The following is a 26,210-nucleotide window of genomic DNA, read 5'->3' on the forward strand; positions in this document are numbered from 1 at the left end:
CGCTCTGAAAATCACTAGATCAGAGCGGTTTTCCAGGCGTATTTGTTACAGAAGCTGTTCAGTAACAGCTTTTACTGTAACAATATTTGTAATCTGCTTCACAAAAACACTCGACATGTTTAGAAAATGTCTCTAAACATGCCTAGAATCGCTCTATAATCTGCTTCAAAAACCGCTAGCGTTTTGAGGATCTGCTAGCGGTTTTGGTGTGCACTGGGCCTAACATTTTGATTCATAATCCATTCTGGAGATAAGCACAGTGTGTTTGTAGTGTAAGTGATACAAGAGAAGAGAAGTAGAATGGAGGGAGGGAGGGTAGTGGAGGGTCAGAATTGATGACATGGATGAGCAGATATCTATGAGTAGAATAGAGGCTCAGTGGGTACCACTACTGCATTTTAGTGCTGAGTCCTAGGCTTGAACATTGGCCAGGGCAAAATCTGCATGGAGTTTCTGTCTTCAGACACTTCAGACATTTCCTGCATCCTAAAAAACATACTAATAAGTCAACTGGTTTACCCCAAAACAATCCTATATTGAAAATATTAGACTATAACTGTGGTAGGGATTAGACTGTGAGCTCCTCTGAGGACAGTCAGTGACATGACTATGCACTCTGTAAAGTGCTTCAGGAGATGTCAGTGCTATATAAATAAATAATAATAATATGGTAGGACATTAGACTATGACTATGGTAGGGTTAGATTGTGAGCTCCTCTGAGGACAGTCAGTGACATCACTATGTACTCTCTACAGTGCTGCAGAAGATGTCAGTGCTATATAAATACATAATAATAATATGGTAGGACATTAGACTATGACTATGGTAGGATTAGATTGTTAGCTCCTCTGGGGACAGTCCGTGATATGACTATGTTCTCTGTAAAGTGCTGCAGAAGATGTCAGTGCTATATAAATACATAATAATAATATGGTAGGACATTAGACTATGACTATAGTAGGATTAGATTGTGAGCTCCTCTGAGGACAGTCAGTGACATGACTATGTACTCTGTAAAGTACTGCAGAAGATGTCAGTGCTATATAAAGTACTGCAGAAGATGTCAGTGCTATATAAATACATGATAATAATATGGTCGGACATTACAGTTTGACTATGGTAGGGATGAAATTGTAAGCTCCAGTGAGCAGTCAGTGACATGACTATGTACTCTGTAAAGTGCTGAAGATGTCAGTGCTACATAAATACACAATAATAGTTCCAAATGCTACTGGCTCCCCTGAAGAGTGCTCAGACTAGTGTACATAATTGTGCACATTGTTCCCCAAGTAGCAGTTGTTTGGTCAGAGAGACAGTGGGAGAGGAGCATGAGCAGAGGGTGAGGGCGAGCAAAGTTAAGCTCCACACTCACCACAGTGACTGCAACAACACAGGAAGATGGATCCAGCGAGGTGTCCCTCATGACAAGCGTCCAGCGATTCATCTTCCTGCCAGCGGGTATGCGAGATATCACGTGACATTACAGGACGGGCGCGAACGAGAAGTCAAGCGACCTCAGTACTTTACTTGATCCTCAGTGACGGTCACTTTTCACCACACAATGCTAAGCGATGTCACGACATCGTGTAAATGACTACTTGTCGCTCAAAAAAAAATTGATGGACATCGGGAAAATCGTTGGAAAAATCGTGAGGTGGTACATAGCATTAGAGAGAGGGCAAACAGACAGAATTAATGGAAATACATTATTATGCCATCTTCAATTATAAGTAGTGATGGATGTAATTACACACATTGCTTACATGTCCATTATCATTGTTTGAGCTTTAGATGCTGCCCTCCTATTCACTCTCTCACAATGAAAGACAAAACCTGCAACCCCCACTGTGTCCATTACATACTTCAAACACTGTCCTGTTGAATTCAGGGAGAAGTTCGGGCTGTGTAGGGGAGAGGATCAGATGATCCTACCTCTCCATAGCTAGTCATGGCGATCCTCCTGACATCTAGACATGCAGACATTCTAGCGGAGCACACAGCTGTCTGCAGAGTTTACTGTTTGTTTGTTTGTTTGTCTCACTCGCTCTGCAGACTCAGTAACATTTGGGGGTAGGGCGCTGTCACCTCTGTGGAGGTGCAGAGAACAGCTATAAACCAGACACCTTCTTCTTACGGAGTATCTATAATTCTGAACTCTGAATGATTCTTTATCCGTGACTTAGCAGAAGGCTATTTGTGAAAAGAGCAGAGTAACCAAGCAGCTCAGGGTGACCTAAGCTACTAGGAATGTATAGGGGGATAAAAGGAACCAAATGCCCCCTACTAAAAAAGCAACGCTTGGTGTAATTTGCCTTCTTAAAACAGAAGGAAATCTTTTTCTCTCCAGTCCCTTACAACGGTCTTTCAGGACAGGAATTTTTATTTCCCCTTGGACTGACAGTAATTTATTGCGCCTTCCCCATCAAAGCCGCTCCAAGCCGCTGCCTGGGTGGTCAGTAGGTAAAGGCGCCCCTGGCTGGCTGGTATCTTACTATTATGGTAGTTAGACTTAGCAACTGCCATTCAGGAAATGCTTTTGAAAACAAAGAAAGCAAGAAAACCCTGAGAATCCCCTATGAGGAGATGGACTGGTCCAAAACCTATCAGTTATTTCAGATTTAATGGCTTACTTTTTTCACTATAGTGGTCCTTGAAGTGAGTAGATTCAAACACTGCCTGGCAAACCTGTACAGTGCCTTGCACTGGGAACACCCAAGATTGGGCTATTTCTTTCTTTCTTATATTGTTGGATGGTGTCTGTTTATTTATTTAATCACTGCTGCCGAAAGTGGAATAACAATAGGGGTTGCAGAGGTTGCAGCCGCATCGGGGCCCCTGGATCAGAGAGGCCCACCATGGGCCTTCCTTTATTCATCTTCGTAGCTTTTAATTGGGTCCATGCAGGTAGTTAACACCTCTATATGTTCATTACAAAGTGGTAATCCTTAACAAACTGTGTCCTTACTCTAAATACACCCTTTCTGATACGGCTGTTCTCCTTGGCAGGTTTTGGGGCTTCATATCAATAGAGTGCTTGGGGCCCCAGGTAATACTCGCACTGGGGCCCCAAGCTCCTTAGCTACGCTACTGGCTGCTGACCCTCACCTATAATCTGTCTTATATTTTGCCCTCCTCTGACAGTTCCAGCATCTCATCGCTCATTTCTGGTCCAATGCTCTTCTACTGATACACTATTTATTCTTCACTACTGCTGCACACTGTGGTCTTTTGTTTTGTAGCGGTTTAGTGGTGTACAGTCAAGCCAAATACAAGTCTGTGAAGAACGCATAAGGACTCAGAGTTGCCCTGAAACTAAACCAAGGCAAAATATAGGGAGAAATAAAAGCATCTCAATAAGAATATGTGATTATATCAATTATGTGAAGCAATTTTCTATGAAAGCCTGATCTTTAATAAAAAACAAGTTTTCTGTAAATGTGTGTCAGTGTATAATATGTACAAATGTTAATCTTTTCAATGTTACTTTTATTGCTGGATAGCTGCGCTGTGAAAGGTTTATTGAAGATCTAGAAGGCTATGACAAACAAGTAGAAGAATTTAAAGCATATGGCGATATTCAAGAAGTGAACAAATACCTGAAAAAGGCACAGTCTTTAAATACAAAACTGGATCAAGCAGTTGAAAAGGTTTGCACATAAAGGATTGATTATCTTTTGGTCATATTTGACAAGCTATTGATATATGCTGATAGTTTTCAATCAGGATGATACCATGTATTGGCTAACTTAGAAGAAAAAGAGTAAGCAATCAGCTATGAAGGCTTCGTGAGACTGATTCCTGTATACTGACAAAATTTAAAACACAGCTTATATACAGTGCACTAAGCTGATAGTGATTGTTTTAGTTCCAACTGACATATGGTTTACCCTCACATTGGTTCTCATTTATCTTTGTTTTAATCTAATGACAAGAGTACATACCCTCCCTTCTTTTTAACTGTTTAACCTAAGTGCTTGTTGTGTGAATATGTAAGGGTTCTAAAGAAAGATTTTTTCACTTATCATTGAGTGGCTACCAGCATAACAACATGAGAGTTACAGATAGTCCAGCACGCTCATGGTGAACTAGAACTCCCAGGAGTGTGTAAGGGACTGAAAAGGATCAAAAACCCTCCTTTACTAAATGCTATGTAAAACAGAATTTTACCTACTTAAAAACAGAAGGTATTTGTGATTGGAGCGACATTTGAGGTCTCCCACAAAGCATCATTGCTGAATATGCAAATCATCCCTTTGTTGTCCCTGTAAGCTAAACACGCCTCCAGAACTGCTGGAATGCAATGTTTTGTCAGCTTGTTTAGATTGCAGAGCCAAACTATCCATGCCATACATTGATGAGTATCAACCCATCTGAAACAGTCTATATGTATGTTGGATTTGTTTGGCTCTGTAATATTAACAAGCTGAGTATTAGTAAGAATTTATAAAGGTTTAGGTGTTATATCATGGACATTAGTGACATTAGTGTTAAGGTGCAAGGTAGGATGTCAGTGATACACACCAGGTAGAGGCTAATATTAGGGGAGTGTTTGGGTTAGGCATCAGGAAGGGGTTAATGTTGAGGAAGTAAGAGCCCGTTTCCACTGTTGCGACGCGATTTCGCCGGCATCCCGACGCTTGTAAAAACGAATGCGGATGCGTTTCCGCATGTGTTTTTACCCGCGATTTCGCGTGTGCGATTTTAACCATGACTCTGCCAGGGAAAAATAACATTGAAAAAGGTGCGAAATCGCATGTAAAAAACGCATGCGTTTTTCCTATTAAATACATTAGCGGCGATTCGCATGGATTCCCGACGCAGGCGAATTCTGTGGGTCCCGTCGTGCAGATTTGGCCTGCCGCCAAATCGCTCCCGCACGCCGCACATATGGAAACAGCCCCGGCCACTTCAATGTACCAAGCGAATCCGCATGTCGGCGCCGCATGCGGATTCGCTATGGTGGAAACGAGCCCTTAGAGTTAATTATCTGGATGGAATTCACATTAGTTTGGGATTTAAGTCTAGACATCACAAATGGGTTAATGTATGTGTGGGGGTTAATGTTAGTAGCAGAGATAAAGGTTAGACATCAGGAAGGAGGTTTTGCTTTAGGAGATTTGCTTAGGATAGGAGATCAACAGAGGAGAAGCACCAAAACAAATATGAAAATACATACATAAAACCAAAAATAACAGAGTAGTAGTGATGGTACAGTAAAACCCCCAGTTATCCAAAACTCAGTTAACCAGAAGCATAAAGCAACAAGAAAAACATCCTGGCCTTGCAGGGTGCATAAATCTACTTTTATACTCCTTTATACAATAATAAAACTCTGTTACATTGGCCTCGCTTCATAAAAAGCAGTGCGATAAAAAAAATATGGGAGGTGAAATACCGCACTCGGTATTTTCCCGGTCTGTGTGCTAATTCATAAAGATTTTCCCAGCTGCCGTTGAAGGGCGGTAAATTACCGCAGCCTATTGAGCGGTAGAGCAGTGTGGCGATATCTCTCTTTTGCCCTGCACAGATGACTCACCCAGACGGCTCTCTGCATAGATGATTTACACAGACTTTCCCTGCACAGATGACTCACACAGACTTTCCCTGCACAGATGACTCACACAGACAGCTCTCTGCACAGATGACTCACACAGACTTCGGCTCCCTGCACTTTGCATTGTTAAGACCTCACCAGAGGTGTCGGTAACTTGTTAAGACCTCACCAGAGGTGTCGGTAACTATCGTCAGGCTTACCGCTTGTTGAAGGCTTTATGAATTGACATTTGCTGACAATTTACTGACATGTGTTGGAGGTAACTACAGCCAAGTCGGTAATTTATCTCCCTGGTTGGTAATTGTAGCTTTTCATGCGGTAACAGCCTTTATGAATTGACACATTGCTAAGTGCTCGGGAAAGTCTGCTGTTTTCAGCATTACCGCATGCAGCAAAGCTTTATGAATTGAGGCCATTGTGTTGAGTCTGTCTTTTGTCTTAATTTGTTTTTAATTACTTTAATTCAACATTAATACAGAGTTTAGGGAAAGTATATAGTGTGGGGTATAGTACTGTTTTTTAGCTAGGCCTGTTTTTAACATTGATTGTCAAGCAACCAGGAACTACACTTATCCAGCATCATTCAATTCCCGTTGGATTGGGGTTTTACTGTATTACTGTTATTCTGCTTATCCAGAGTTGGTGCTCCCAAAATACTCCACTGAATGCAAATTTACCCCTGTGGCTCCTCATCAATGTTAGTCCCAATATGTTTCTCAACAATGGGGTGGGATGTCATGTAAAGGGGAAGTGGCAGGGGCAGGGGCGGGAAGGGTGGAGTTAGCCAGCAAAGCCAGCTTCTTTTTGCAAAGCAACTTTATCCTAGTGTCCCAATGCTAAGGTCAAGGAGCTCCCCCCACCAAATTATGGAAAAAATAGATGGGGGATCTTAAATGGAATTTGGAACTCACCCCTAAATATCGGGGGGGGGGGCAATTTTTGCTTACTGTTTAAAAGAAAAATACATCACCAGGCACTTGATTTCATTGTTGCCAGGTTGATAAAAGTTGTGAGCAGCCTGCCCACCAGCCAGTGTGATATGCAGCAAAGAATAGGAAATTATGCACATTCTTACACTTAGCACCCATTTCACTGAAGCTATGTGCAGTTACTTTGTAGTGGACTAACCTCTTGACTGGCAGGAGACCACTGTAAATTGTGGTTCCTGCATGACACAGTTATTCGCCTGATAGGCAGGATGAACTGCATCAGGCCATGCTAAACCAAGAGATTGTGGATTGTGATTATTCCTGTATGTAATGCCCCTTACTGATATCAACCTTATTACATATAAAATATACTATGTAATGGATTGTTTCTGATCTTAAAAAAAGGTTAAGGTATGTTTCTTAAGGGGGCCATACACTAGGCGACCAACCAACCAATCGACCATCCAATTCAATTATTATAATCGAATTGGATGAAAATTGGTGCTGCCAAGTGCATGCCCGACCGACAAAGCCACCAATTTTGGGACAGAAATTGGCCGCTCCGTCGATCGCACATGTTGGAAGATGTCGGGCCGAGGTTGGTTGGTCAGGTGTGCGGCGGTACGGCGGCTATATTGCGAACAAGCGACGAGATGATGAAACCCCCGCTGCTGCCGCCGTAATGTATAAATGTATGTACTGTAGTGCATTTATACATTACCTGTCCGGTGTCAGCCTCCTCCAGTTTCCGTCCATCTCGCCGGGTTACGCATACACGCCGGCGACGCTATGTCTGACGTCACAAAGGAACATAGCGGCTGACATCAGACACTATGCGCCACTAGCGTGTATGCGGCTTACCCGGCGAGATGGATGGATGGACCGGGCAAGCTGCTACAGGACAGGTAATGTATAAATGCACTACACTACATACATTTATACATTTTGGGGGCAGCGGCGGGGCGGACGCGGGGGCTCAGCCGATTCCCTGATGATTTCATGCTGAAATCGGACGGGAAGCGGCCTGTAGTGTATGGGCAGATTCCATTAGAGACACATTTATCTCTAATCAGATTCGATTAGAGATACATTTGTCTCTTGGTCGAATTTGCCCATAATGTATGGGCACCTTTAAAGTTTCATAGGTCTTAATAGCAGCACTTCAAAAATGATTGATCTGAATTCAGAAAATGTCCAAGGTTTTGCTTAAAACGTTAAAATAGCTTTGCTGGTAGTTAATAAAAGATATGATAAGGTGTGAATATTACTCCTAGGAGAAAGCTCAGGAGAAAAAGTTAATTGCATATGGTCCTTTTGTCTTAAAAGAATATTGACCTAGAGGCCCATATGCAATTAACTTTTCCTCCTGAATTTTCTACTAGGTGGTATTTACACAACTTGTCCATGAAATGCCTTTTGAGCCACCAGGAAGCATAAACATTCTCAACATAATTTTGATTGTATGCTTTTACCTACTTTTTTTGTTGCAAAGTGCCAAAAATTATGTTAAATACCAGAATTCTCCTAGGAGAAAACTCAGGAGAAAAAGTGAATTGCATACGGGCCCGAGTGTCTTTTTTTTTTGTCTGGAATCAAGTGTTAGTGATAGTAATACACAACTTACAAAAATATAAGTGGACACACTTTGCATTAGCAACAGGTAAATGCATCTAATAGTAAAGCAGAAGTGGCTGATAAACAAACATGCTGATAACTTGCATTCTCACTCTTCTGACTTTTAATTTTTTAACCCACTTCCTTATCACCACTATGACTGCGACTGTATATCGTTTTTTTTTTCTCGTTGATTGAACTCTGATATTATTTTATACATACCATTTCAGATTGATCACCTTAATGCAGAGGAAGAAGCATTTGGATGGGTGGCTTCTCAGTATCCCCAGAGGAAAAAAATTCAGGAATCTCTGAGTCCCTACCTCCGTCTTTATGAAATTATAGTGGAGTTTAGCTCAAAGTACAGAAATTGGATGGAAGCTCCATATACGACAGTAGATCCTGATCTTGTAGAACAAGATGTGGGAAACTACTGGAGAGCCTTATACAAGCTAGAAAGAACATTCACAGGCTCCCCAAATGCACTTTCCCTTACTACTAAAATCAAAGAGAAAGTAGAAGAATTTAGACAAATCATTCCTCTTATTCAGGTTGTTTGTAATCCTGGACTGAGGGACAGGCACTGGGAGGCAATGTCAGCTATTGTTGGATATCCAATTAAACCACAAGAAGACACTAATGTTACCAAGTTCATAGACATGAAACTCCAGCCATTTCTGGAGAAATTTGAAGGCATCAGTGAGGCTGCAAGCAAGGAACACTCACTTGAAAAAGCAATGGAGAAAATGATTTCTGAGTGGGATAAGATGGAGTTTACCCTACTTCCATATCGGGAAACAGGAACATATATTCTGTCATCTGTTGATGAGATTCAGATGTTACTTGATGATCATGTTGTCAAAACCCAAACCATGAGAGGCTCTCCATTCATAAAGGCATTTGAAAATGAGATCAGGTAAATAATAATTTGTCAAAGCAAGGGAAGCAGGCATGCTGGCACTGAGACACAATTAGCAAAGCAGATGGAAGGGGAGAGGGGAGTGCAGTACAGTCACAAGCTGGGTGTGCAAACAAGGGATCCTCAGCGTGCTCAGGCAAAAGCAGTATCTGTAATCAGGAAGAAGGAAGAGATCGCCGGCACTGCTGTCATTCCTCTTTTATTCAAAAGTCCATAGCACAATACATTACATCAATGCATATATAAAAATTGTGGCACATACCATAGGTGACTGTGGATGTGGTGGGTGCGTGGGGTGAAGAGCCTTACAGCCGTTTCGCGCACTTGCGCTTCTACGGCAGCCTCCATAGAAGCGCAAGTGCGCGAAACGGCCGTAAGGCTCTTCACCACACGCACCCACCACATCCACAGTCACCTATGGTATGTGCCACAATTTTTATATATGCATTGATGTAATGTATTGTGCTATGGACTTTTGAATAAAAGAGGAATGACAGCAGTGACGGCGCTCTCTTCTTTCTTCTTGATTATAAATAATAATTTGCAATCATTTTGATGTCGCTTTCTGAGCATTTAAAAGGCAAAAAAGTTTAGAGGCCTGTTTATGAAGATTGGCAATCTGTACATACATGTATTTTTCCTCTTTTTGTTCACCAGTTATTAATGCCACATTTATAAAACACAGAAAAGGTATTTTCCCTGATAAACTAAGCCTAACAAGTTGTTCCATATATAGTGCTGCCCATAATATTTCATACCCCTGGCAAATTTTGACTTAAAGTTACTTTTATTCAACCAGCAAGTGATTTTTTTCTGATGGTATATGATATATGTTTCTCCCAAAAGATACTAAGACAATGTACAAGAGGGATTATTGTGGACAAAAAAAACTTTTCTCAGTTTTTTTTTACATTTGAGCAAAAAGTGTCCTGTCCAAAATTATTCATACCCTTGTCAATAATCAATAGAAAAGCCTTTATAGGCTATTACAGCAATCAAACGCTTCCTATAATTGCAGACCAGCTTTTTGCATGTCTCCACAGGTATTTTTGCCCATTAATCTTTAGCAATGAGCTTTAAATCTTTCAGGTTAGAGGGTCTTTTTGCCATCACCCTGATCTTTAGCTCCCTCCACTGATTATCTCTTGGATTCAAGTCAGGGCTCTGGCTGGGCCACTCCAAAACATTAATGTTGTTGTCTGCTAACCATTTTTTCACCATTTTTGCTGTGTGTTTTGGGTCATTGTCATGCTGAAATATCCACTGGTGCCCAAGGCCAAGTTTCTCTGCATACTGCCTGATGTTGTCATTGAGAATCCTCATGTATTGCTCTTTTTTCATGGTGCTGTTTACTGGGATTAGGTTACCTGGTCCATTGGCTGATAAACACCCCCAAAGCATTCGTTTCCCACCACCATGTTTGATGGTGGGCATGGTGTTCTTTGGGTTGAAGGTTTCTCCTTTTTTATGCCAAATGAAGGAAACATCATTGTAACCAAACAATTCTATTTTTGTTCCATCTGACCATTACGCAGAAGACCAGAAGTCTTCTTCTTTGTCCAGATGAGCATTTGCAAAGGCCAAGCAATCTTTTGTGTGCCATATCTGGAGAAGTGGTGTCTTCCTTGGTCAGCATCCAAGGAACCCAACAGTGTGCAGTGTCCGTTGGATTATCTGCCTTGAGACATGGCCACCAGCAGAGCCCAGATTTACCAGGATGGCCTTGGTTGTGATCCTCGGATTGTTTTTTACCTCTCTCACTATCCTCCTGGCCAGCTCTGGTGTCACTTTTGGCTTCTGACCACGTCCTCTGAGATTTTCCACAGTGCAGAACATCTTCTATTTTTTAATAATACTTTTCACTGTAGCCACTGGAACTTGAAAACATTTAGAAATGGCCTTGTAGTGCTTTACTGACTTGTGAGCAACCACAATGTGCAGCTGCAGGTCCTTACTGTCTTAGCCAAGGCTGTCCACAAACCAACTGCAGAGAGCTGCTGTTTTTCACCTGTTGGGAGTTGATTAAACCTGCTGTTCTCAATTAATCAGGGTAATTAGGATTCTTTAGAACAGCTTGGACTATTTGGAATGTTATAGAACTTTGGATTTTCCCACAGACTGTGACAGTTTGTGAAGGGTAATAATAATTTTGGACTGGACACTTTTTGCTCAGATGTAAAAAAAAGCTGAAAAATGTTTTTTTCCCCACAATAATGCCTTTTGTACATCGTCTTATTATCTTTTAGGAGACACCTATGTCATTTCCCTTTAAAACATTACTTGCTGGTTGAATTGAAGTAACTTTAAGTCCAAATTTGCCAGGGGTATGAATAATTATGGACAGCACTGTTTACCTAAAATTAGAGGAAAGAAATGCATTGAAATGCGCGGAAGATGGAAAAGTGGTGAATAAAAAATATAAAAATTTTACATCTTCTTTCCACTCTTGGTGATATTTGCTTCGGTCAGTGAAAATAACGTTTTTTTTGTTTTGTTTTTTAATAAATTCTGATCATAAATAATGGTAATTTAGAGCATGGATAAGAACTTCAGTGACCTCACAGTCTGTTTTCCTGCATTCACATTCAATGATCAGGCCTAATATATTAGGAATTACTTCTAGGCATCTGCTTTCTATCAAGTAGGCTAAATTATCTGTATATTTCAATATTAGGAGATGCATTCCTCATCTCTTCAAAGGAAAACTTTTAGACATCTTTCTATTCACATGAAAAAAATAAAGGGAGAATGGCAGCCTCTGCATTTTGAACCTCATTTTAATTTTTCAGATTAGAGCCTGCATGTGGACAGCGGCAGGGGTTGTTAGCTCACCCTTGTTGCTGCCTCTGCCTGCTGCCTTCCACATCTCATCTTACGTCACTTCATTACTTTCTCCTTCCATCTTTGAAGGCAGAAGTGTCGGAGAGATGACATCAGATTCTGAATCAGAATCAGAATAATTTATTTCGCCAAGTACAACGGGGGTTGTACCCGGAATTGTTTTTGGCTCATACAGGGTCGGTGATGGTACAAACACATACATGCGATCTTCAACACATACAATCATGTACAGCATTACAAAGTAAACATATACCTATGTGTACAAACAGCACATAACTATAGTGAAGGACGCATGGGGAAGTCTGCAGTGCTATGTGAGGGGAGCAGCCTGCCAACTACCGACAGCGCTCGCTCCACAGCAGCTCCAGATGCCCCGCAGTGTGTCCTGGAACAGAGTGGATAGAGAAAGAGAGAGAGAGAGAGAAAAGGGATAGCTAAAGAGAGAATGAGGAAAGAAGGAGAGAACTAAAACAGGAGGAGAGAGCGTCCCTATTAGGGCTGCAGATTTAAACACCCTGGGTACAGGCCGACAATCAGTCCAAGCCCTGGCTTGCTGCCCAGAATCCATTGATGGTGGTTGCAGGCAGAGGGGACCCAGTGCACCTGGGAGCGAAAGGAGCCAGTTGCCGCACAGGCCAATGAAGCTAGTGGTCGAGCTGGAGGAATAGGGACTGGCATTTGAGTGGCCAGCAAGTTCCTCAGTGAATGGCTAATCCCACCAGGAGAGAGTGATGGGGGACCGACTTGGGGGCACAACACGCATATCGGGCTCACCTGGGCAGGGCAGCAGTGATGTGCCACCAGGGGATGATAGTGATCTCCCTTGCGGTCTGGATGGGGAGGCATCCTGCCTGTGCCTGGCAGCAGCGGTGGTGGTTCAGAGGCAGGGTGAAGCCATGAAGTGCCTGGGCCTATCAACACTCCACGTGGGTGGCGGCGGCCGCTCAGCTGATCAGGCCCCGTGGTGTCCTGGCAGTCACGTGGTAGAGAGCGCGGAGATCACGGAGCTGCGGCTCTATGGTGGTGGAGCTGCGGGGCTGTAGCGGCAGATGGGAGCTCGGCTCAGTGCTGATGCAGCTGCGGGGCTGTAGCGGCAGATGGGAGCTCCCGCTCAAGCAGATGGGCCAATGGAGGAGGGCGGCCGGCCCCCGACATCCCGTCCATCCCAGCGGTCTCTTGTTCCACATCCATGAGGCGTCCTGGTCTCCCGGCAACGGCGGTGCAGTGGCCCTCTCAACCGCCTGCATGAAATGCGGAGGCCGGACCGGTGGTGTCAGCGCGCGTCTCTCCCCGCTCACAGGTCCCAGCGGATGGTCCACATGCTGGTAAGCTGGTGAGCTTCCCCTGCAGTCGGTCTCCCGCGGTGGAGCAACCCGACCAGCCGATGGCAGCCTGCGCTGCATGCCTGTGTCCCCTGCATCTCACCAGGCAGATGGAGGTTATAGGTGAGAGCAGTGGGGAGAAATCAAAGAGAAAAAAAGAAAAAAGTCCGGAGCCCTGTGGCCGTGGCGTCCGCACCCGGCGCCATCTTGATCTACATGACGTAGAGCGCAACAACGAGGCAGTGACAAGGGTGAGTTAACACCCCCAGCTACTATATGCATGCAGTTTCTGATCAGAAGAATTTGGAATGATGTTCCACATTCTAAGAAACCAAACACGTCAACACTAATGGCAAGGGTTAGGTGCAGATTAAGAGGGTTAGGCCGCAGAGTTCCCCAACCCTGTCCTCAAGGCCCACAAACAGTGCATGTTTTGTAGAAATCCACAGAGGTAGATCATCAGCTCTGCTGAGACACTAATTACCTCACCTATGAATGTTTGTGGTTTCCTGCAAAACATGCACTGTTGGTGGGCCTTGAGGACAGGGTTGGGGAACTCTGGGTTAGGGGATATGATGGGGATGGATTACCACTGAACTTAATGGAAATGGGTGTTGGATTGAGCAGTGACAGTTGGCTACTAGGAATACAGTTATAAGTTAAAGTTAGGCATTGAGGGTTAACATTAAGGGGGGGGGGGGTGGCTAAGGTTAGGTATTAGGAACGGGTTGATGTTAAAGAGGGGTTTCAGGTGTCAGGAAGGGGCTGATGTGGGGTGTGAGGTTGAGTTTAGGTGATGGGAGGCAGCTTTTATAGAGTGAAGGAGGTTAGAATTAAACAATAGGAAGGGACTATTAGTTAAGTACATTGTTTCAGAGTTAAGCAATCAAAAGGGATGAAATCATGACAACACCAACGACAAAAAAGAGTTGCATAACTAAAGTACCTGAATGTAAGCAGCTGATGCACAGTATCTGCACTTAATCCATATGTATCTGCATAGTTTGTTATGCTTTTTTAAATCGCAGTATAGACCCCTAGTTATCACACACCAAATATATTACTTTTAAAATATCAATGGCTTGATTCACTTAGCTGTGCTGCTACAGCTTAATTAGAGCAGAGAGTGTTATAATGCCCTGCGCAAGCTATGCAGCCATAGCATGCACAGTGAAATTACACTGTGCTCAAATAGTGTAACGGGTGCTTCGTTACACTTAATGAGCACTCCACTGAACCCGGCCGCAGCCCAGCGGGTCCAGTAGCTTCGAAGTACGAGATTCCTGCACTTTGATTGGCCCTGTAGGCTGTGACAGGGCCAATCAATATAAAATTCATTGTATCTCAGTTTTCAGCTATTATAGTCTTAAAATAAAAGTTCTACTGTGGATAAAAACCACACATTTTATTTGCCCATTTTTCTAAGTCCCTGTGTGAATGAACACCGCTGTCTATACGACGGCGCCTTCATTCACAAAACTGATACTTACACATCCACGCATAACTTCCTCTTTGCGTAGTAATACTACACATACGGAATTTATGTGCGAGGACATCTTGTGTCCCATTAGTAAAATGATATCCAAAAACATTTTTTTTTAAATAAAAATACATATTTTTACTTTTAAATTAACCCCTTACCTCCCACAATCCCCAATAGTTGCCTCCAAAATTTTTTGGGGAAAAAAATAAATAAAAAATGTACAACAAAACAAAAAACATAAATAGTTACCTTAGGGAGTGAACTTTTTTAATATGTATGTCAAGAGGGTATATTACTGTTATTTTATAAATTGTGGGCTTGTAATTAGGGATGGAAGCAAAACTCAAAAAATGCACCTTTATTTTCAAATTAAATACTGGCGCCAATATTGTACTAGGGAAAATTAAATGTTGCAATCACCGGAACAAATGGGCAAATAAAATGTGTGGGTTTTAATTACTGTAGCATATATTATTTTAAAACTATAATGGCCGAAAACTGAGAAATAATGTTGTTTTTTTTCTTCTTCTTTTTTCCTGTGAAAATGCAGTTAGATTAAAATAATTCATAGTAAAAAGTACCCCCAAAGAAAGCCTAATTGGTGGCGAAAAAAGAGATAGAGACGCGGGAACGAGCGGGAGTGCGCGGCGGCAGGGGACGTAGTGCCTACGTCCCTGGGAGATGAAGGGGGATTTTGCAGGAACTTAGATACTCATCCCAGGGGAGGGCAAATGGTTGATATCCCCAGCTACAGTAGATCCACATCCTCAGCGACTTCATCTAAGCCACGAGGACATAGATATAGGTTTTGCTGCTGGGGCTCAGCTGTGCATGATTGGGCACGCTCTCGTGTGTGCCCCAGGCACTTTCAGCTGCAGCACTAATTGATGAAAGGGAACATGTGTTCCCTTAACTAATTAGTAACCCCCCATGGATGAACGATCACTGCTGTAGCCAACAGCAGCGATTGATCATTCTTAACCCTGCATACACAGATGGATCCTAAAAAAACAAAACTGTTGGAATAAGCCCGTCTCACCTCTACTGGTTTCAGTGGCAGTTGTGCAGCCAGAGCTTTTTTGCACAGCTCTTTACTCAGCCCAGTACTGCTGAATGTCCGGGTCTCTGCTTGATGATGTCATCTAGCCAGGACCTGGGTATTCCGCAGCATGGGGCTGAGTGAAGAGATGTGCATAGAATCTCTTGCTGCACCACTGGACCCAGGATAGGTGAGACAGGCTTAGTCCAGCAGCTGTTTTTCTGCAAGCTGGGCATGGAGTGGGGCTGCCTGGGGATTTTTTTTTGGGGGGGGGGGGGTGCATCTGGCTGTCCATACTTGGGAGACAGGACATCTAACTATCTGGGAGGGGGGATGCTTATCACTGGGGAATATCTACTGATACTGGGGCCTAATTGGGGCTCATCTAGTGATTCTGGGGAGAGGGGGACCTAATACTGGGGGCAAATCTAGCTATAATAAGGGGCTAATCCTGGGGCACATCTGTCTATTTATAAGGGGGGCAAATACAGGGGACACAGCTGCCCTTGGAAAAAAAGGCGTCTGATGTAGCTGAGAAACGTAAATTCGGCTATAAAAGGGAGCTGGATATAGCTGAGAAAACCTCTTTCAGTTATAAAAGGACATTGGATATAGCCAAGAAAAGTGCTTTTGGTTCCAAAAGGGCACCAGATATAGGTGAGAAAAGTAATAGGGCGCTATTTTGTAGTTTGAAATCTCTGGTATTGAAGAAAATTGGCCAACCATTGGCAGGAAAGTATATGGGGATTGCAGGGAAATCATTTAAGGGAGAGGGACCAGGGGTTAAAATGGGGAAATGTAGTAGGGTAATAATGGGAAACAAGTGAAAACTATTACAGCAAAATATACTGTTTAACCATGCCCACTTTTTAGACCACACTTTCTACCTAATAAAACTATTATTAATTAAGCTACCTCACTAACCTTTTCCCCCTAATTTTTATCATTAAAAATAATTGTATTATTCCCTAATTTCAAACTGAAAGTACACACTGTAGCAAAAACTCACATTCATTTCAGAATCAAATATCACCATAAATTGTGGCAGGAATATAATGTATGTTTTGTGATAAATAGTAGAAATAGCCAAGTAAGATGTGTGTTTTTTATTTGGGCATTTAGCTTAGTAAGTTTTCAGATTATACCATTTGTACTGTGCCTAGAGCTGAACATTTTTTTTATTTTGTTTTCCAACCCAACCCCTATTGGTATGATAGTGGTACAGATGTCAGCAGAAGGAAACTTTCTTTATCAATGTCACATATTGAATCTCTAATATATGTCTTTCTGTTATAGAGATTGGGAAGGCAAGTTGTTGTTACTACAGGAAATTTTGGATGAGTGGCTTAAAGTTCAGGCTACCTGGCTGTACTTAGAGCCCATATTCAGTTCCCCAGATATCATGGCCCAAATGCCTGAAGAGGGAAGAAGATTCTCTACTGTGGATAAAACATGGAGAGACTTAATGAAACTTGTGTTGCTGGTAAGTGTCTATTATCCCCAGTCCTGAAAAAGTACTATAACAGTACCTCATCTGAAATAATTATGTTAGCCTCTATATCCCTCTTACTTCAGGTTGCCTTTAACTTGTCAATACACCAATTATTTTTTCTTACTAGTAGTATGCAAATCAATTCCTTCAACTGGTATAACATTTTCTAGCACTCACCATCTTAGATTATTCACAGTGTGTTTGCATTTAAAATAATGTCTGCCTATAGGAGAATCAAAGTTACTTTTACCATCTGGTTGGTTCGCTTTATACACTCTGATGTTACTATGAATCCGAGTTCTTACTGCACAGAAAGTTTGACTCACATAACCAATCTCACAAAGGCACTTAAGAAAGTATATTACATTGGTCTTCAGTCAGGAAAAACTACCCAGCATTTTAATGAGATTAATGAGCATCATAGTACCATAAGAAATAATGGGCTTGATTCACTAAACCGTGATAACTCATATCACGGCCGTTTTTGCGTGCCTTTTCGCGTTTGCGCTTGATCGCAAATAAGCACGCGGAACCGTGAATTTTCATGCGCAATCGTGAATTTTCGTGCAAAAACAATATCGCTTTTGCATGAAAATGCACGATAATTGTGCGTGATGCGAAAATTCGTGCGAAAACGGTGACTCCAGGCCAACATATCTGACAACATACAGTAACAATAAAAAGTATGTGCACCCTTTAGAATTATATGGATTTCTGCACAAATTGGTCATAAAATGTGATCTGATCTTCATCTAAGTCACAACAATAAACAATCACAGTCTGCTTAAACTAATACCACACAAATAATTAAATGTTTCCATGTTTTAATTGAACACATCATGTAAACATTCACAGTGCAGAAAAGTATGTGAACACTTGGATTTAATAACTGGTTGAACCTCCTTTGGCAGCAATAACTTCAACCAAACGTTTCCTGTAGTTGCAGATCAGACGTGCACAACGGTCAGGAGTAATTCTTGACCATTCCTCTTTACAGAACTGTTTCAGTTCAATAATATTCTTGAGATGTTTGGTGAAAATCGCTTTCTTGAGGTCATGTCACAGCATCTCAATTGGTTTGAGGTCAGGACTCTGACTGGGCCACTCCAGAAGGCATATTTTCTTCTGTTTAAGCTATTCTGTTGTTGATTTACTTCTATGCTTTGGGTCATTGTCCTGTTGCAATACCCATCTATTGCTGAGCTTCAGCTGGCGGACATATGGCCTTAAGTTTTCCTGCAGAATATCTGGATAAACTTTGGAATTAATTTTTCCTTCGATGATAGCAATCCATCCAGGCCCTGACACAGCAAAGCAGTCCCAAACCATGATGCCCCCACCACCATACTTCACAGTTCGGATGAGGTGTTGATGTTGGTGTGCTCTGCCTCTTTTTTGGTTTCATTTGTCAATAAAATATTTTGCCAGTACTCCTGCAGAACATCCTGGTGCTCTTTTGCAAACTTTAAATGTGCAGCAATATTTTTTTTGTGACACCAGTGGCTTCCTCTGTGACATCCTCCTATGAAATCCATTCTTGTTTAGTGTTTTACGTACCCTAGATTCGCTAACATGGATGTTAGCATATGCCAGAGACTTTTATAAGTCTTTAGTAACACTCTGGAATTCTTCTTCACCTCATTGAGCATTCTGCGCTGTGCTCTTGCAATCATCTTTACAGGATGGCCACTCCTACGGAGGGTAGCAGCAGTTTTGAACTTTCTCTATTTATACAATTTGTCTTACTGACGAACTGCAAGGCTTTTGGAGATACTTTTATAACCCTTTCCAGCTTTATGCAAGTCAATAATTGTTAATCATAGGACTTCTGAGAGCTCTTTTGCATGAGGCATCATTCACATCAGGCAATGCTTCTTGGGAAAAGCAAGCACAAAACTGGTGTGTGTTTTTTATAGGGCAGGACAGCTGTAATTAACACCTCCAATCTCTTCTCTTTTGATTGGACTCCAGCTGGCTGACACCTTACTCCAATTAGCTCTTGGAGACGTCATTAGTCTAGGGGTTCACATACCTTTTCCATCTGCACTGTAAATGTTTACATGGTGTGTTCAATAAAAACATGGAAACATTTAATTATTTGTGTGTTATTAGTTTAAGCAGACTGTGATTGTTTATTGTTGTGACTTAGATGAAGATCAGATCACATTTTAAGACCAATTTGTGCACAAATCCATATACCGTATATACTCGAGTATAAGCTGGCCCATGTATAAGCTGACCCTCCAACTTTTACCTAAAAAAGCAGGGAAAAAGGATTGACCCTAGTATAAGCTGGGGGTAGAAAATACAGAAGCTGTAAATTCTCTCCACCGTACTCCCTGTTAGCCCAGCCAGCTGAAATTCATCAGCACCACCTTGTGTGACCAGTGAAGTGATGTGTGCCTAACACCCTCACTCCCCGAGCCTCCAAATTCCCCAGGCAGAGAGGAACAACTAAAATTCAATTCAACTCCAAGCTGAAAAGTGAAATGTTAACACTCGGGGTCATGGCTGCACTTTGAATATGATGGGGATTTTCTTTTTTTAGGACTTGGAGTACAATCCGAGACCCTACTTTTGGGCCAATTATTTGGTCCCAAAAACCTGGCTTATACTCGAGTATATACGGTAATTCCAGAGGGTTCACATACTTTTTCTTACTACTACTGTATCTGACATGCTCGAATCTTAATTGATGCAGTATGAACTGCCTAGAACCCTTTCAGTGGTATATGCTGATTTGCTTAATGTTGGGTCAGATAGGCTGGTACACATTTATGAGCTTTGGTCACAGGACATCACTGATCTTGACTCAGAAGATTTGTCTGACCTGCTGGATGGATCCAACAAAGTTTTGGTTTCTGCTAAGGACAGACTTTTGCAGATTACATTTTTATTCCGGTTTACTATACCCCCTTGAAGCTCAATCCCATATACCCTGATAAGACTGTCATTATCCTAGATGTTTGCAAGACATTGGTTCATATATTCATATGTTTTGGAGACATCCTGGGATCAGGCCTCTCTGGGGTCGGGTTGGTGAGTAAGATACTGGGTCAGCCTGTCCCTTTTACTCTGAAAAGCCTCCTTTTGATAGAATTTTCTCCACAACTCGCCAATGGCAGTTATGTGTGCTGTGCTTCTATGTTAAGGTGGCCATACATGGTACCATTTTTCAATTAGATAATTTAGTTCGATTATTCCGTTAGATCGAATATAAAGATTTTTCCAGCATGTCCGATCATTTTTCCTGAAAAAACGGGATAATCGTTCGAATTTCTTGAGCGGAAAAAAAAAAATTCAACTTTCATTCAATTCGATCATTTAGATCGAATAAACGGGAAAATCGAACATTTTTATTGTACCGTGTATGGCCACCATTAGAAAGATTATAGTCTTTCAAAGCATACAGCAATCACCTCCCACATTTGCTATGTGGATATTGCTGTGTTCTGTATGTGTTCTTATATCCTTAGTATGTTGGTGGAGATGGACGACAACAGGGTAGGAAGGGGGAGGGCTGCTTGCTATTCCAGTCTTTAAAAGTGTATTGTGTTGTATGTGCCTTTTGGCAAAATAAACAATTTTATGTTGTTTTAAGGTATGTAAAGAAGAAATACATAATAAAATATGATGTTTTAGGGTCTGTAAATAAGAAAAAAAAACATAGCAAAGAAAAACAGTAGCAAATCAGAAACCTAAGAAATTTAAAGCAACAATAATTGTTTAGATAATGGTTATCTCCAGAGCTTCTAATAACCATTGAGAAATTTTGGTTGGAAAACAATCAATGGAATGACAAGCCACACAGTTCATGTTCTTTGTGGGCTCGGGATATCTTTGGGAGGTGGGGATAAAATAGGCAGTCGTAGTATGTCCTGAATATGAATATAGACATGAAAATATGCTTAATCTTCTTGCCTAAAATTGACTTAGTGGCATCCTTTACTATGAAGGAAGCCTAAACTATGCAAACACAGCAACCAGTTCTTCACTGGGGTGATATTTTCAATGTATTATGTTTTGCCTTCATGTGTTACTTTCCATATTTTTTCTGTTTAGTGTAAGAAAAAGTTAATAAACCAACCTGTAAAAATTCTTTATTAAATTAAAATGTTTTGCTTGTACTTAAAACGAATATAGTGCGGATTAATTGCACTTGTTAATATTAGTTGACAGTTCACAAAAATTTGAGTCACTTGTCATTAATGCTGTATTCCACTAGATGGCACTGTGATTCTACTGTAACACATTTCAAGTAAGAAATACCCATCTAAGTAGACATGCCTTCCCTATTGATCTATAAAAATAAACTAAACTATCTTTGTCTTGTATTTTCATGATAATGTGATCTAGCTTCTAGCATACTGGGATGAAAGGTAATGCAAATGTGATCTAACCTGTCACAGCAATTATGAATAATTGCTGTTTAAAAATGTGTGTTTCCTTTTTGCTAAATAATAACCTAAACAAAACCTCATTGGGCAATGACATTGCAGTTTTTTTCCAGAGGTGATGGCTTGTTAACATTATAGATGTGTAGCGTTTAGATACCTTGCATATGCGTCATACTGCACTTAAAGAGGAACTGTAGTGAAAATAACATAATGAATACAATTGTTTACTTATTACAATATTCATTTATAAATTATTTAGTCATTCATATATAAATTATTTTGCCCAGTGTAAAATCTTTCCTCTCCCTGATTTACATTCTGAAATGTATCACCTGGTGGGGACATCTTTAGTACTTCCAGGTACCATCTTTAGTTCTGCCATCTGTACGGAATGCTCATTTACTGAGAGTTCTATGCACAAAGGGAGAAATTGCTTGCTTGGCAGTTGGAATAAGCTGTTATTTCCCACAATGCAATAAGGTTCACAGACACCAAACTGTCTGGACTGTACAGTAGTCCTGACGTCACACCGTGAGGGAATTTCACCACAATATCAACCATACAAACCCTCCTGATGATCTATTTGAGAGAGGTCAAGATTTCTCGTGGGAAAGGGGTATCGGCTGCTAATTTGGATGAATTTAATTTCTGGGTTAAAGTCTTTAAAGGACCTCTGTCGCGAAAATCTTAAAATTTTAAATACATGTAAACATATACAAATAAGGAGTACGTTTCTTCCAGAATAAAATGAGCCATAAATTACTTTGTCATTTACAGTAAGTAGTAGAAATTTGACATTACCAACAGAATTTGGACTAGCCCATCTTCTCATGGGGATTATCAGGGTTTTCTTTATTTTCAAAAGCAATTAGTGACTGGCAGTTGCTCCATCCAACTGCCAAAAAACTGTACGTTGAGCAGGGAGGCCAGTCTGCATCTTTATATAAACCTTTTTCAGGGAATGTCTTTATAAAGAATAAAGGCCATGCTGAGAATCCCCAATGAAGAGATGGACTAACCCAAAACTGGTCAGATTTCTACTTCCTACTGTAAGTGACAGCAGCATAGGAGAGAAGTAATGTATGGCTCATTTTACTCTGGAAGAAATGATCCAAATACCCTGCCCCAAATAAGCTCTGCCCCTGTTCAGTGCACCTTGCCCATAATAGCGTTTAGTTACCTATGTGCTACTTTGTTGGGTGCGGCTTGCAAATTGACTTGTGTACGATGGCACCCTGACCTTTAACCTTGTATTGATTGCCAACTAGACTGATGCCTGGTAATGTAATGTGACGCACCATTTTCAAGCCCTTGGAAATCTTTAACCTCTCATCTCTAGTTAAATCTTCCTACTTTCATCTGAAGAACATTCCAAAGATTAAACATCTGATTCCCCCAGAGGATCTTCTAACCGTAGTTCACGCCTTTATCACATCACGGCTGGACTACTGCAATGCCCTTTATGCTGGCCTCCCCAAAAAGGACCTGCGTCACCTGCAATTAGTGCAGAATGCTGCTGCCAGATTGCTAACAAACCAGCCTTGCCACTGTCACATTACACCGATCCTTCGCTCACTGCACTGGCTACCAGTAGAATGGAGAATACTCTTCAAGATTGGACTGCTGACATTCAAATCCCTGCACAATCTGGGCCCTGGATACATGAAGGACTTGCTGAAGCTGCACCACACCTCTCACAACCTCAGATCAGCAAGTTCTATAAACTTGGTCACTCCCAGAGTGCACCTCAAAAAATCTGGAGATAGAGCATTCTGTCATGCTGCCCCTACTCTTTGGAACTCCCTGCCACACCCAGTAAAGACAGCACCATATATATTTTAAATACTTTCTGCGCAGAAAATTATTTTAATATAATACTGTGTCTGGCTCTTTTCAAAGAGCAAGTCTGTGAGTTCTATATGTGTAATAAATCCCTGTTTTTCACCTACTATTGCTATAATGAGTAGTGCTTAGACCAATTTGTTCCACGTTTTATAAAGACAGCACCATCCCTGGAGCTATTCAAATCCAGACTGAAAAGCCACTTGTTTAGCCTGGCATTTCCGGACTAATAAAATTCTTCCTCTGTACCACGATGGTCTGAGCCATGCTTATGCGCTTTGAGTCCTACGGGAGAAAAGCGCTTTACAAATGTTATTTGTTGTTGTTGTTGTTCTTGTGTATTACCCTGGACGGAATTGGACCATCACATTCTGATATAAACGTTGCTGATGCTGATTGCTTTTTGCTTGTGCCCTGCCTAGTAGGGCTCTGGTGGCACTTCTGGCTTCTCAGTCTTGGTCCCCATGTCTTGTAAATTCATGGCATGGGTGTAACAGAGTGATGGGACAACAAACTAAGTCAACCCTCAGCTGAGGGGGATGTGTCACATAGGGTGAAGACTGCAGAGTATATTGGGACATAGAGCCTTAAGGACGGCAGGAGATTTGCTAGTCCTTACATTATTTTCCATTGAAAACTCAGTGCTCATGTGACCTGACTAGTGAGGGGCCGAACATCAAATTTTGGATTTGCGAATTTCAAATCCGAAGCTCCGCAAAAATTTGGTAATCTGCGAATCTCCAAAGATTTCTATGGGTAGGAGAATTTTAAAACCTGGCCACAAAAGTGATGGAAAAGTTGTTTTCAAGGGGCCTAACACCTGTACGAGGTGGCAAAAGTCCTATCAAAAATGACAGAGTTGACGCAGAGTCCTTAAAGGGCAGAAATCACATTACATTCCTAAATTGGTGGAATAAAGTGCTTTAAAACATCCGGCTTGTGTACATGTCGATCAGGTAGCGTAAGGGATACGCCCTCTTCACACTGACAGATGAAACACCGCGTTTAATGCACCGCAGTCTGCATTAAAGGGATTGAAGAGTGCAGGGGGACCTTAGGGGGGTTTGGGATAGCAACAGAGGCTGGGCTGTATAGGCAGATCCAGCCTTTGTATGCAGATAACATTCTTCAAACCCACCTCGGGTTCTATTTAAGGGATCAGGCTGTGTGGGGACCCTCAGCCTACCTTGTTGGTGCATGGGGCAGATGCTGATCTGGTCTCGGCAGTGGTGATGGAGAGCTGCTCATACGCGGCAGCATCAGGTCTTGTTTACGGTCACTGAAGCAGCTGCAGGGGGCAGCCCCTGTGGCCCCCCCTCAGAGGCGTGGTGCAGTCTGGACGGGCAATAATGAGAGTACAGATCCTGGCATGTGGACTGGCCACCCGATCATCTGGCTGCAGCCCCGCGGCTGATGACTTAACACCATGAATTAGCTTTCCTTTGTCACCCCATCCTCCCCCTTAAGGATAGGTGGGATTTGGGGGCACTAGGTAGAGAAAAAAGCCAGAGCACTGTGGCCGTGGCTACTGGTGCGACGCCATCTTGGCGCCATGTCCTGTGATTGTAAGGTTACCTACCACCATCTTAGGGAATTTGGCTGTCTTGAAAATGCCCCCGATACCACATGCTTTGTATAGCACATGATATTCAATATATTTTTTATTTGTGTACATATGAAATTTGATTGTCCTTTGCCTTTAATTCTTTTTCAATAAAACCAAGTTAAAGAAAATGTCCACCTTTATGTGCCTCATCCTTGCCATAGAGCTTTGCAGAAGGGGTGGGGGGTTTACACCATGGAATGTCCTCCCTGGAGGTATTGTAGGAAGGTAAGGAATGCTGCATCTATGGAATAGAGAAAGAAGTGGATCCCAGCTCATGGTAACTTGACTATGGATTTGACACTAATCGCAAGGTTTGTCTACTGTTTTTGAAACTCAGTCACTAATGTTTTTGTGCATTGTGGTTGTGGAATGTGGGAAAAGCAGACAGCCATTCCTAAAAATACATTTCTATTTTTTCAGTTGGTCTCCTAGAAGAACTCAGAAGTATCAAGCTTTGTGATTATATATCAGAATCAGAATTCCTTTAATTCGCCAAGCACGGGTGGGCCGTGCCCGGAATTTCGGATTTGGCACATTGATGGCATAGAAAGAGTCAAAAACAACAGACAAGAGTAGTACAACAGAGCAAGAGTAGTACAACAGAACATGATTAATACAACAAGACATGAGAATACACATTTGTGGTAGGGACCAGCACGGACAGCAGCGTGTGACAGCAGATAACACTAGCATGACCTAACCAAGGCAGATAAACAAGCAGCCGCAGCCGAGGTCGGATGTTAGACTACAGACGGCTACAGGGGGGGACGACAGTAGAGCGAGCAGAGTTTAAGAGTCTAATGGCAGTGGGGAAAAAGGTGTTCATGCGCCTGCTGGTTTTTGCAGGGATGGACTGGAACCTCCGACCGAGTTCGAGTCGCCTGAAAAAACTGTGACCAGGGTGTGAATGGTCACCCACAATTTTCATTGCTCTGTTACGCAGCCTGGTGTTGTAGATGAGATCTAGAGGGGGAAGAGGTTTACCGATGATCCTCTCCGCTGAGCTGATGACCCTCTGAAGTTTGTATCTGTCACTGGTGGTGCAGCCAGCAAACCAGACCAGGATGGATGAGCAGAGAACTGACTCTATCGTCGCAGAGTAGAAGGACCTCAGAAGTTTTTGGGCAATACCAAACTTCTTTAGTTGGCGAAGAAAGAAGAGTCTTTGCTG

The 26,210-nt window shown here is 42.0% G+C and overlaps 1 protein-coding gene and 1 long non-coding RNA gene across 4 annotated transcripts in view; one reads left to right on the top strand and one right to left on the bottom strand.

The window, feature by feature from the left end:
- The window catches only part of LOC137524699 (dynein axonemal heavy chain 7-like), a 565,826-nt gene that overhangs the window by 149,223 nt on the left and 390,393 nt on the right, over nucleotides 1-26,210 (top strand). For both annotated transcript variants that reach the window (XM_068244848.1, XM_068244849.1), the window contains 3 exons: nucleotides 3,502-3,648; nucleotides 8,329-9,014; nucleotides 16,999-17,185. In XM_068244848.1, coding sequence (XP_068100949.1) covers nucleotides 3,502-3,648; nucleotides 8,329-9,014; nucleotides 16,999-17,185 — 1,020 coding nt within the window. The remainder of the gene's footprint in view (nucleotides 1-3,501; nucleotides 3,649-8,328; nucleotides 9,015-16,998; nucleotides 17,186-26,210) is intronic.
- The window catches only part of LOC137524700 (uncharacterized), a 156,651-nt gene that overhangs the window by 32,920 nt on the left and 97,521 nt on the right, over nucleotides 1-26,210 (bottom strand). The window lies entirely within an intron of this gene.

This window comes from Hyperolius riggenbachi, chromosome 7, assembly GCF_040937935.1.
Source record: "Hyperolius riggenbachi isolate aHypRig1 chromosome 7, aHypRig1.pri, whole genome shotgun sequence".
Classification (NCBI taxonomy): Eukaryota; Metazoa; Chordata; class Amphibia; order Anura; family Hyperoliidae; genus Hyperolius; species Hyperolius riggenbachi.